Source organism: Leptonotus elevatus, chromosome 9 (assembly GCF_054856555.1).
Source record: "Leptonotus elevatus isolate MCC_2025b chromosome 9, RoL_Lele_1.0, whole genome shotgun sequence".
NCBI lineage: Eukaryota > Metazoa > Chordata > Actinopteri > Syngnathiformes > Syngnathidae > Leptonotus > Leptonotus elevatus.
This window is the reverse complement of record NC_141247.1, coordinates 8,481,897-8,495,885: the sequence shown is the minus strand read 5'-3', so window position 1 is coordinate 8,495,885 and position 13,989 is coordinate 8,481,897. Positions and strand designations below refer to the sequence as shown.

Below are 13,989 nucleotides of genomic sequence, written 5' to 3'. Positions count from 1 at the left end.
AAGAAAATAAATGAGAGGTGGTGCAAATAGGTGCCTGTGACTGTTTACTGTGACTGATATCCAGAGGTGGGAATTCCATCAATCCATCAATGACGGATGTCCATTTTGTTGTCGATTGATGAGACATTTTGAAAAATTGATGAACTAAGCTGTGATGGAAAGGGGTTTTCATCCATCAATGTAATCATCAATCCGTCAATAAATTCGGCAATCGTTCCGCTGAGCAATCAACAAATGACATATTGACGGACTGACGATAACGGAAGGGTGTCCCGACAGTTGATGATTGTTGCCGAATGACGGATGCTCAAAATTCATTGACGTATGTAATTCCCACACCCTCCCTAAACGCAGATCACTTCTGATCAATGTGAGGAACGCTCCAACAAGTATTATCCACAAACGGGAGTACAGTTATACTCTTTAACCTTGTAAAAAAAATCTATTTATACAAATGAAGAGCGCCACTAACAAATACCTCAAACCTACAAGACTTTTGATTTCCTCTGCGGTTGAAGAAATAAAAAGCCCCTAGCCACTATAATGAAATAATATGTCCAGTATTATGCTTCATGATTGCAGATTTGCCTTGATTGGTTTAGCAACACCAATGGGTCATCCATCTTTAAAGTACAGTTTGCCATTAAATAAAATCCTCTGTATCCAATGTAAACATTTGAAACAATTTAAGATAGTATATGATCTAAAATGTAATAATTAAAAAGTGTTGACCAGAGAAGTACCAGAGAAACGAGTGAGCACACAGCATGCAAACACGCGTATACTGTATTCACAATATGTACTGTACAACCCTTCTAATATAGCATGCCGCATCTCAGTGGAAGGAGACAGACAAGAACAAATGGACATACTGTAGAAACCGGCCATGACGGAGTTTTCACAGCGTTCCCCCGTATAGTCATTGGGACACCTGATGGAGGGAAAACAAGACATAGAGGGGCAAGAGAAGGGTTTGAGGTTAAAGATTACAGGGGTGGAAGAGGGGGTACATTAGGAGTAAAACACAGAGACAGAAAAGAGGGGAGGAGGAGAAAGGGGAGGAAGGAGACACAAGAAAGTACAGAGAATGTTGAATTAGAAACAACACAATCCACCAAGTACAGAAAAAAAGATGGCCTGCATACTGTCATATCACCGCCATCAATACATGATAGCAGTGATGCAGTAAGGGCATCATCACAGTAATGACGGTCATGTGATGGTAGTCTGGGAAGTAAGGGTGCAGGCAAACACCCAAGCCCTACATTTACATGTACACACATACATAAACATGTAATGTACACACATTTACCGGGCACTTCATTAGGTACATTTGCACAACCTAACCATAAACACTAACTGAGGTAAGTATAGGAAATGTTCAGTTTTGATTAACTAAATAGGATATGACTCACATTTGGCGGGGCAATTCTACACCACTGCAAAATACAAGCACAATAATAACGTTCAGCAGCTAACATTAAACATTATTATTGTATCTGAATTAAAGTGTTGGATATGGAATTGATTTGCTTATTCCATTGACCAAAAGTTAAAAGGAAATCCTACAAACAAATATGATAATCAGTAACCAAGGCCGGCCTGATTCACGAAATGTTTGGGGGCAAAATAAGAGGCGCCGGGCGAAGCAAATGTTCCCGCTCATTTGTGAAATCCCGTATTGTGCATACAAAAATTATTGCGGTGTTCAATGATGCAATTTTGGAGCTTCTGAATAGGTCTTACTTAGAGACAGTCACAAGAAGGAGTCATGCTTCATCAATCATCACCTATGACATTTTGCACTTGCAGTCATCTCCTGAATGTTCCATGATAAAAAAAAACGTTAGCGCTACCTAAAATGCTTAAATTCGGCAGTCTCCACCACGTTACACCTTTTAATGTGTGAGAGGAGAGGAAACGATGACTACATTTACATGAGAGTTTCAGATGCAGACCAAATGGCCCCCACTCATTCAAAGCTGCGACAATGGCAGAAAATGCTGTGATATACATGTCAAGTAAGTTGTTGGCAATGTCACTTTGTAAAGAAACTTTATATAATTGCGTGAAGATTGTTTTATACAGTTTGAACAGGATATACTGTAGTATGTGTTGAAATCTTTTCTTGCTGTGCGAGTCCAGTGCTGTATTACAACTGGTCGCTGTCACGTTGTCAAAGTCACTCAAATTAGCAGCACAGATCCAGCAACAGCTCTGTCAGCGTCTATTGTTCTTGAGACTGAAGAATGAAGGAAGAGTTTTTCATTGGAAACTGTAGAAGTGTTTGTCTGATTAGCTGTTGTTCTTTTTCTCTTCGGTTCTCTGACAGCAACTTAAAAATAATGCTAAAAAAAAGTGTCTGCAACAACAATGGATGCAATTTGTTTATCTGACTCTTGCGCAGTAAGTTGTCTCAAGGTTTGGTTGTCACGCTTAAAATAGTAACATTGCCGATTCATAACAAATATTGTGGTTTCCCATTTCACAGCCTCTACTCGCACAAAACCTGGACATCTTACATATTTAAATGAGAGTGTTTTGGTTGTGGTTTTAGACATCTTGTATTTTAAAATATTTAGATAAAATAATATTCACTGATATGTTGCATACTGTACAGTAGTAGGCGAGGGAATAAATACTTATAAGGACTGCTGGAGAAGCCATCAATCTTGAATTGTTTAAAAAACATATCTGCCACAACATTAGGTACATATATACAATATTGTTTTATTTCCATTTGATGAGATTTTCCTAATAATAATAAGAGCTAATCAGAAGTAGTCAACCAACCAGGAATTTAAGCAATGCCATAACAGGGTTTTTTTCTGGCTGAATTTGAGGCAGAGGTGGTATCCTGACTATGATAATACCATTATCTTTTACGATCAGGGACAAGAAATTAGGAATTATATGAATACAAAATTGCCATTAACTTGCAATTTTAAGGGAAAACAATATATTTGGATATATATACCTTTCTTTAAAATAATCTGTTATTTATGGGTGGGGAATTTTATTTACTAGTGGTATCGGTATTTGGTATCAGTAGCGGTGACTACTCAAGAGTTGCATATCGGTCGGGAAAAAAGTGGTATCAAACATCCCTAATCCTGACCATGCGCCATGATGTGCATGTATTTCTGTAAATTCAACTGACTCGCTTTAATTTTTTTACAGGCAACATATAACAATTCCATGTTCCAATAATGAGAACAATAGTTCCAATAAGACCATGACTATTATCATGTTAAAGCATTCCTTCATTATCAGTCACACAGAGTGGAGGTGGCAATCAAATAAGGTGGAGGTGGCCGCCTCTGAATTTTGTACACAGGGAAAACCCTGCAAAAGATTGGAGGTGTTGTTTAAACCTGTCCTCCTCTAAACACACGCACACACACACAAAAGAGTCCTGAGTATACTATTCCCAGAAAGCATTGCCTGATATGTGAACCATGACTCGCACAAAAGTACGCTCACAATATCTACAATTAATAACTGCTTACTTCTATTAAGCTGGAAAGTGTTACAAAAATGTCTCTAAAAACCTCAAAACTCTATTTTTGTGACCAACATAAATCCTGCTCCTGTGTATTATGGATGCAAACTCAAGCAAAACCCAAGTTCTTGTTAGTCGACTTGAACAACCATTAAGCCAACAGGAAATTAAGAATGAATTGAAACAACAATTTCCAGTCTAGCTAGGAGTAAGCCTTGATTAGAACGCTCCCATTCAAAGTGCAAATCTCCAGACTGAAAGGAAAACTCACATCACTGACCAACCTCCATTTAGTCACTAAGCACTACCAATCGGGCAGCAAACTCCAAACCACTGAGGCAGACGGCTGTAGCACTGTTCCAATACACCACTGACAAACCATGTGACGCCTACAAAATATATACAAAGCTAAACAAAGCATCACAGATAATAACGGGCTCCTTGCCAGCGCTATATCGTATAACTGGCATTCCACCACCTCTCATCTGACAAGAAACCATGGCTAAACTTGAACAATGCAAAGAGTTGAACGATCCCAGACACTTACTGTACTAGTTACTCTTTATTCATATACTATTTGGACACTAGGAACTTGGCAAAGACTTAAGTCTCGCTAAAGCTGCATAAGCATAAAGTAGGATCAATCTTAAACAGGTAAGACTGGGTAACTAAACATTGCAATGACAAAAGTTAGAAAAACAAAGGACAATTTGTTCTTATAAATGGGGAGTTGACACAAGCCTTGACTGTCAGTATGGAGAAACACAAAACTGAACCACAATGAATTCTTCAGGAATGCCAGTTGGCAGCGCTGCCGTGGCCTCGGGGGCCCTGGGGGTTGTGCTTGCTCTGTCCTGGCCGGGGTTGACGGCTCCCCTCTATGGTGGAGGTTTTCATGCATGCCACATCCACCACACCAGCATCTATCGAAATTCAGACACAATCTGCTTCTTCCTCTGGTCGTTGAATTGGTGGAGGCTGATGTCTGTGGATCTCACTCTGCTTCATCTATCCTTTCTTCCTTTCCTCAGTCTCTCCTTTGGTCTCTTGAGGTCTCCCTAATTTGTTGGAATTTAGATGTTTCTGGGGTTGGTGAAAGACTCTGGTTGGTAAACCAGTGGGCAGTAGGTGATGTCCTGTCGGTGCTGGATTTCACTTTCCTTTATTTTCTTTGATCCTTCCTCGGGTCTCCTGACAACCTCACGACTCTAGCTGGATTCTGAAGTATTCGGTTTAGGTGATTGGTATGGGATTTGTAATAGGTTTTAGATGAATTAATGAGTACACAATCACATGCACACACACACACACGCACGCACGTGCACATACTCATGCACATACAAAATAAAAAATTAAATAAAAAAAGAGAGAGAGCAATGATGATGACATGTCGAATCGGTAAAATTACCGAATGAACAATACTGAGCTCTCTCAGAAAAAAGGAATGCCAGTTGGGTCCTAACTGTTCCAATCAAGACTTTAAGGAAGCAAATAATACTGGCCAACAACGTGAGACAAGATATGATGACATACTATACATGCATAATGGATGGAGCGCTCGAGTCAGACTCGAGTTACCAATTGTAGAATTTGCGACTTGCTAGGCTAACACTTACAGAAAACACAACTTGATTTTGACTTGAAGTCATAGGCTACTTTTTACAATTGAAAACCTGAAATTTTCAATAGTGTGCCTTTTGTTTTTGAAAGAAAAGTTATATTTTGTGTCACACACACCACAAAGCGGGCAACCAGCTAAGATAAGATAAGTACTGAGGCCACCTCAAATATCACATAGGGAACACCAAATATGATTACATATGTATTCAAGGATTATCTTTTTGATTAAATCGGGAAAAATACCATCCAAAGCTTGGAACTCAAAGTTAATAGACTCAACATCTACGACAGGAGTGCCCAACAAGTCGACTGCGGTCTACTGGTAGAGTGCACTGATCCCAAGTTGACCATGAGGAGTGTGTGTTATTTTTATTACATATTTTATGTAAGCGTACACTACATCCTGCACACTCTATCGGTTTCATAGCCACAAAAAAAGTAGTTTTTTTTTTAAAATGCCAATTAATTCCACATTTCACGTTTCAAAGGCTCTTGTTTGATTGTGCAGAAGTACCTAATGTTGTGGCCCGCTTGTATGTCAAGCGTGACTCTTAAGTGATCATGTTTGAATAACAGTATATGTCTAGTTTCCTTAGATACATACGATACATGACAAAATGTGACATTTTACAGCCAAACATGAGTCCAAACATGTAAATTGGACAGTGCCAAAATATCAAATTTAACATAATTAGCATCTGATAACAATATTTTCAACATTTGCACAATGCAAATGTGTTAGGCCACCAGCAATTAGTTAGGTTTATGCCACAGCTGCCCTAAGTAATAGCATTGGTATTAACCAAAATCATATTTATGTTCCTGTAATGATTAAATTCACTTTCGTTGTTTTACTAAAAATGGATAGAAATTGGAAACCATATTAATATTGGTGATGATATCATATTATTATTATTATTATTATAATTGTTATTTACTTTCATTCTTGAACATTATTTATACATTTCTAATTTGTCAGAGAAGCCCAGTGAGCAGATTCAAATTTGGGTATAAAAAGGGACCTTCCATTTGAAATTCTTCATTCCTGCGTAAGCCGGTAAAAAACATTAAGAGCTCATTGAAAAGAAAACACAAAGTTTGCTTTACAGTAATGGGTATGTCTGTGACTTTGACCTTGTACTGTCCAAAGGTGCCTCAAAATACGAGTTTAATTAATTCCGTGGCCACGCGCATAACTCAAAACATTTGTATCTCACCCAATCTCTCCTCATTGAAATGAATGGAAATGCCATTAATCTGTTCCTGACTCACCAAACCCACAAAAACTTCTTTTTTTTTTATAAAGAAAAATAGCACTTTGTAAGATTGTGTACTATAAAAACATGGAGGAATAACATAACAAATTGGAATGCAAACATTTAAACAGCTTGTACCTCATGATTTCTTGCTGCAATTTTACTTAATGTGTTGCACCTTTGATGTGCCTGCCTTGGCCACCGGGAGGCAGTATTATACTGCACAGTTATGCAGACACAAACAAAGAAGAGTGATACTTGTACTACAGTACTCAAAGTCACTCATTAGGTTTCTTTAATATTAGTTATTTTTCTTAAAGGGCAAAGAATAAACCTGTATGCCTGTAAGTATTGACAATTCCGAGCATCCGGTCATTTCTGACATTTCCACAAAGCAACACAATGCAAATGCTTCCTTTAAACGGTGAAAACAAATGGCGTTTTGTATTGCTTTTGCCTGTGACTAGCATACAAACCAGGCAGATTGTTACAGTAGTCAAACGACATTTCATCATATTTTGACATCAAAATAATCCTCACAAATCAAATTACAATGAGTGGAGAGATTTTTTCCACCTAGTTAGACCGCCATTTTGACTTGGGCCGTAAGCTAGGAATTGTCAATTGTCATATTATCTGTATACATGTATTGCTCCACTATTTGTGTTTAAATATCCATTGTGTTATGTACTAAAATTGTTATTGTTGATGCTAACTGTTAGCGTGTCGACAGTGTTTGCTATTATGCATTCTAAAAACAATTGGGTCAAAATTAACTCAACCTAATTTGGCTGTTTTTGTGCAATGCAACCCAAAAATTTGGGTCAAACTTGCGCAAGTAGCAGAACGATCGCTTTTGAACCAAAATTGGGTTATTTTTTAACCGACTGTTTTTAGGGTGTATATTAGAATGAAGTTAGCAGGCCTTGCTTGTTTGATTGTTTAAAATAGTCATTGAACAGCTTCAAGCCTATGTTTTAATGATTTGTGAGATGAGTTCACTGCCACCATAATGTTGTGTCACAAGTGGCTCATATTTCGGAAAAAACTCACAAATCGGCTCACTTGCATATCAAGGCATCACTGTAGTTAATACAATCAGTGTAATGGGCCCACTGCAGGAATTTGTAGGCATGATTAAACTAATGGACAGAGGGCAAAGAAAAGAACGACACAAAGCAAGTCCGAGGACAAAAAGATAGCAGGACAGCAAGAAACGAGATCGGAGGAGTGACTGCACTGTGATCACGGAGAGAATGGAAGACAAGTCAACTTACTTGCAAGAAAGCTGGTTAATACCATGTATGAAGTAACAGTCTCCACCGTTGATGCAGTAGGCCTTTTCTGTGTCGTTGCAGTGCCTCACATGACTCACACCCAGGGACAAGGTGGTGGTGGTTACTATTAGGTAAATACAAAAAAATACATGTTTTTTTTGGTTTGTTTTTTATCAAATGCTGCCCTTTTTATTTATTTATTCATTTTAAGAAAGGCACTTCACTGAAAATCCTACCATCGGCGTAGTACCCTTAGTTTGCCATTTTATTGAATATGTCATAAAGTACGTTTTTCAGTCTTACACGCTACAGCAGAACTGCACCATGGTTCAAGAGAAAAAAGTCAAGTTGAATTTGTTAGATGCTCACAGATGTGCACGCTGATTATACTTGTGACGTTTTCTTGTCCAACTGAGTTTTCAGCCACACAGGTGTAGTTTCCAGAGTCTTCCACGCGCACCCGACTGATCAGCACCTTGGAGTTTTTTCTTAAAAAGAAAGAAAGCGGGCGGGAGAAAAGGTAAAGATAGAAGCAGAAAAGAAGCAGATTTGGTTCATTCCAAAATGCAATTTGACACTCATCACATGTATTAAATATAATGTATTAATGGTGGGTCAGAAAACACAATATACAAAGCACAGAAAGACTGCTCTTTATTCCCTTTCCATATTTTGCCCAACTTAAATTACTGTAATGTTGCAGTTTGATGCATGTTTTCATCATCATTAGCAGAACGTCCTCATTATAGCCTTTCACAGTTGTCAATTTAAATGAGGTCAAAAAATTAATCTTTTTCCACTCTTCTATGTGATTTAAACAGTGAAGAAAGAAAGCAGCCTTAACTGAATATGTTGAGGACTGCTTTATCATGTAAGAAAAGCAGATGATCAGTTAAAAATTAGTCCTGAAAAGTTGTGAGCTGGTGGTTCATCCAGTATGTAAGTCATACACTGTTGCTAAATGTAACTATTAAAGTAACCTGTAATCAAACGTACTGGTAGTTACTTTTTAAAGCAAGTAATCAGTAAAGTAACGTTTTTACTTTTCTTTTCTTTTTTAACTAAGCTACTTTTTTATGGTACCTGTGAGAACACTGATCAAGACACTCGATCATGTTAATAATTTCACTCTGTTTTTATTTTTTATATAAATCTCTGCCAGCATTCCCATTTTCAACTACATTATACTACATTCCTAGAAAATCACAATGTCCCATCACTGGTGAGCTATTTTTAGAACTGTATTATGACAATACATGAGCACTTCAACTGAAAGTTTTTTATCTTCTCTTGCATACATCATTGCATCACTCTAGCCAAGGAAGGAGGAAACTACTACTTTCAGGTCTTGGTGATTGGCTTTGGCTGAGGTCTGCGTTCTCCTGAGTGCTCTTGTTTGTCTTGTGATTAATAAGAGAGGTGAAGTGGAAATTTGAAAAAGATAAACATATCATAAACTTTTGATGGACTTACTTGTTAGTTTTTATTCTGAGGTCTCTGCCTCTCTGAAGCTCGTGTCCATCTTTATACCAGCGGAAGGAAGGGCTTGGATTCCCTGACGCCTCGCATTTCAAGTACAGTTTGTCCCCTTCCATCAGAGACTGGCCTCGCGTCAGTCGCAGCTTCGGAACAGAGGCTGGGCAAAAAGAAAAAAAAAAGTTTCACATTTTGTTTTACTGAATTAACAACACTAAAGGTTTTCACTCCAGTGCATGAGTGGTTTGTGTATGGGCTTGTGTGTGTGTGAGTGTTTTTTACAGTGGGCAGGGCCAAACACAAACACAAGCAGGGACACACATTAACAAACTTAATTCAAATGTTGGTTCAACAGTCTATTCTCTTCATTTTGTAGTGTTTGTCTTGATCACTTTGCTTCCATAATAATAAATAATAATATTCATAATTATTATTATTATTGTTATTATGTTGTTGTTGTTGTTGAATCATATTTCAGCCCCTTTGTGCTGCCGTGTCAATCTAATATTCCCAAGACCATCAGAATCAATAGTGCTGGCCAATGTAACTTAAACCATATTAGCAAAATGAATTTTTCTTTAACCAATCACATTTCAAATTTGTCCTCACGAAACCAGCGCCCTGGTGATGCATGATGTCAGCATTTTTCCAAAACTTGTTACAGTCAACTTCCACTAGCAAAACACATCTGTCGCGATCTGCATACATAAATACATTTCATAATCAGCATCTCTGGTAAGTATGATATATTTTATTGAAATATTTGATGTTTTTGTCTGCTCCAGAAGATGTCTGTGGCACAGTTGCATGCTGTTTTAGAGTGTTGATGGGTTCTATAAGAAGTCTGGTAAATTCTTATTGAAGGTCCAGATACCGAATGCATCAAACATACTACACTGTTACACAAGTAGTCCCAATTGTTCACTTCAAGTTGCAATCAAAAACTCTGTAAATAAAATAATAAATAAATACTGTATTTCTGGCAAAAGGTCATAAAAAGTTTCAAGGCAGTTTGCTGCAAGTCTATTTTGTACAACAGATTAACACCAAAACTAAAAAAAAAAAGAAGGCTGCTTTGTAGCACAATAGAATCTCTAGTAAATCCCAATACTGACTCAGTAGAGCACTTCTTTTTGAAGTTTGTTGATGGCTGCAGGGAAAAAAATCTTTAATATAACATCTTTAAAAAAACGAAAGAAAGAAAGAAAGTGTGTGCGTGCGTGTGTGCGAGTTTGTGATGAGCAAAACCATTATCATTATTGTCCTGTCATGTTGTTTTTTTGTTTGCAGTGGAGATATCATCACATAACAAAAATCAGCTGCCAACCATAATGATAGGACTTCACAATACTGTTCAAACTTGCAACACATTGTTACATCCAGGAAAGATGTCATTTTCTTGCAGACGGCAGTGATGTATAATTCCCAGTCAAAAGCCAAAGTAAATCATTTGAATACGAGCAGATGCTGCTTCTCTTTATGGCTTGGGCCTTGAAATAAGCTGTAGTAAGAGAACATCATTGCTGTCATATTAGCGGGCGGCTGGAGTAGAGAGTGATTTGTTTGCCGTTTTAATATTTACTTGGAGCCAAGTCCAGATTGCTTACGTGCTATTATGGTATGGTAGTCCACTCCCTTTCTGTTTGAATTTACTCTAGTTAACTAGTTAACTAAGCGCTATAATGAACACAATTGCAACTAGAAACTGCCATTTCTGGAGAAATTGCGTGTGAAGACTGTAAGGCTGAATGAAAACCTGTGGAATAGATGGAAGTGCGTGAATTGGTGGAATATATTGAAGTTGGAATGAAGTGAATGGGATGAAAAATGTGGAAGTAAATGTGAAATGTAGAATCTCTCGTTAAGAATGAATGGGGAAAATAGGGTACAAAATCAGGATTTGTAGGTAAGGCGTGAATATTTGGAATAAGAAAAATACACCCTAGAATGGTGTGAATTTTTTCAATATGTTAAAATTGGAATGAGGAGAATCGGATGAATTATGTGGAAGTAGATAGATGCCGAAAAAAGTGTGTAGTTTGAAGTATAGGAATAACATACTGTATGTTTGAAGGCCACAGCTTTCACTCAATAACCTGTAAAGTTCCCAGAATGAAGCTGGCTGTAGTAAAGCAAGCACCCTGAGACGGTGAAACATCATATTGCACTTCAAGTTTGGATACAGTGTAGCCGGCAATATAGGCCAAAGCCATCCATACAAATAATAATGTAAAAGAGTAAAAATGTTTTCTGATCTAACTGATTTCAATAACCCAGAGCACGGGTCCCCAAACACCATGGCCGCACAGAGAGACAGAACACACAAAAAAATTGTATCGAGTTGGCGGAAGAGGCACGATGAGTACAGCATTTCAGCCCTGGTGTAATTGGCGGACAAAATCTGCACAAACATCTTTAGTTTTCTGTTTGTTTACATTGCTTTCCTGCTACTGTGAAGAGCAACTCTGCTTCAAACGTGGTGTCAGACGGCATTAAAAGACAAGCCTTGTTGTCGGTTGAAAGAGAAAGACTTAACCCCCAAAATGTGACTGGCGCTTAAAAAAGGATGCACAAACAGGACAGTATTGCCCTCAATGAATTAATCAAAAGATTTTAAAAGTCCTAGAGGGATACTGAGAATTCGAGAGAAAGCATATAAAATTGATGGAAATAAAGTATTTAGAGCTTGTCTGATCAACTGTGTTAATCGATGCAGTAATTCATGTATTAAAGTACACAACAGGGAAAAATCAATTTGCGAGCGTGGTGTTGTTTTTTGGACGACATACAACCTGTCCTGAACATCAATCAACAGCTAATCAAACATTAACAAACACAAATAACATGTTCATTGAATTATAATATATTTAAAGGGGAAGTCAACAACCCCCACCCCACCCCCCCAAAACAAAAAATGTCTTGACAATCAGTTCTATGCAGCCCCACTCATCTAAATACCGTATTCTGGTTAATATTGTGCTAGTGGAATATGAGTTAAGATGCAAAATCCAGCCATTTTTATCAGTATCGGAAGGCGGACATTTTGTCAGTTGCCCAGGTCTCAGTTAACAACCAATCACAGCTCAGCTTCAGAAAACACGCGAGCTGTGATTGGTCCTTGCCTGAGCCCTGAGTAACTGTGATGTCAAGTGGCAAACAGGCCGCACCCCGAGATGGATAAAAACGGCTGGATTTTGCTTCATAACTCATATTCCACAAATGTAATATTAATGAGAATGTCATGTTTAGACTAGTGAGGTCACATATTATTGTTAAGAAAATTGACTTCCCCTTTAAGAATGTATCACCTGCCTACTAATTCCAATAACTTTGACTTCCAGGCCAATCTCTGCGATCCACTTCCATAATGAACCATTGATATTTGGCCAATCCTGTGTGTTGAATCATTGCTGGAAAGTATCGCCTCATGACAAATTGTTCTGTAAATGACATTGAGCTGTCTGTCTGATGCTTTCATCTCATGTTTTGCTCAGATATTCGGCAGGACATAATAAGGGCATCATGGAGACTGAAATCTAATAACAATGTAGCATATGTAGAGATGAGATGAGATTTCATAGGGAGAGAGGAGACTCTAGAACAGTGCCGGCAGTACGGATGTGACATTTAGACAGCACAGTGACAAAATACCTCCGAGAATAATCATCTTTGTTTGTATTGCACTTTTCAAAGGGGAATTAGAAAGTCACTAAATACATTAGAAATGATAATGATTCATTGTGAGGGAAGGAAAATGTCAACAAATAAAATGAGGGGAATATGTAAACAAATAAGATTTATGATGTTCTGATTGTTACAAATGAAACTAATACAGTTGAAACTTGGGTCAAACACAAACAGTTAAATGACGGACTGACAAATTATTATTCCTTTGGAAAATACAGTTATGGGATACACCGATGTTCATCATTCAAATATACATCAAACAGCTAAAACACACACACACACATACTTGTACTTATATCATTGTGAGGACATCCTTAGACATAATGCATTCCCAAGCCCCTTCCCCTAACCCCAACCATCAAAAATGATTGCCTACCCCCATTCCTTACCCTAACCTCAACCATAACCCAATTCAAACCTAAACTCTAAAACCAAGTCTTGACCCTCAAAAAGAGGTCTTGAGTTGTGAGGACCGGCCAAAATGTCCTCACCTCACAAAAATGTCCACAATCTGTTGGTTAAAGACGTATTTTGCTCCTCACAATGTAGTACGTACAAGTACACACACACACACACATGCAGAGAGAGAAAAATGTTGGTCTAACTTTTTAATTACTTTATAAACATTTTGATATTTGACTGTATGAAAATGTACACATTAAAAATGTTAAAATTACTGATAAATAAATTCAATCATGGCAGTTTTCCTATTAGGTGTTTGTTAATAGGAATGTTCGATACAACTTTTTTTTCAATACCTATGAGTACTCAACTCTTGAGTAGTAATCGATACAGATACCAAGTACCAATACCACTAGTACATTTGATACATAAAATTTCCAAAAGAAAACAATGACAGATCATTTTAATGAACTACCATATGAATCCCAATAAAGCATTTTACTTAAAATTGCATGAAATTAATTGTAATTGTCTATTTTTCGAATTGCTAACATAATTTCTGATCGTAAAACAGTCACAAGAGGTATCGACCGCTGTCACAAGTACCGATACCTCAAAATAAGGGCACAGTTACCGATACCTGGTATTGGTACTTGCCCATCTCTATTTGTTAATTATGCTGACGGACTCTCCCAATTGGCATCATGAAGTCATGAAAGTAAGTACCAGTGTTGTCAGTGTATATTCAGGCCAGTGACGTGTGGTCAGG

The 13,989-nt window shown here is 37.7% G+C and overlaps 1 protein-coding gene across 4 annotated transcripts in view; it reads right to left on the bottom strand.

The window, feature by feature from the left end:
- LOC147168282 (pro-neuregulin-2, membrane-bound isoform-like) overlaps positions 1-13,989 on the bottom strand; it is a 61,819-nt gene that overhangs the window by 25,505 nt on the left and 22,325 nt on the right. For all 4 annotated transcript variants that reach the window (XM_086085067.1, XM_086085064.1, XM_086085066.1 and 1 more), the window contains 4 exons: positions 9,129-9,291; positions 8,025-8,143; positions 7,656-7,779; positions 873-931 (listed from right to left, as the gene is read on the bottom strand). In XM_086085067.1, coding sequence (XP_085941193.1) covers positions 873-931; positions 7,656-7,779; positions 8,025-8,143; positions 9,129-9,291 — 465 coding nt within the window. The remainder of the gene's footprint in view (positions 1-872; positions 932-7,655; positions 7,780-8,024; positions 8,144-9,128; positions 9,292-13,989) is intronic.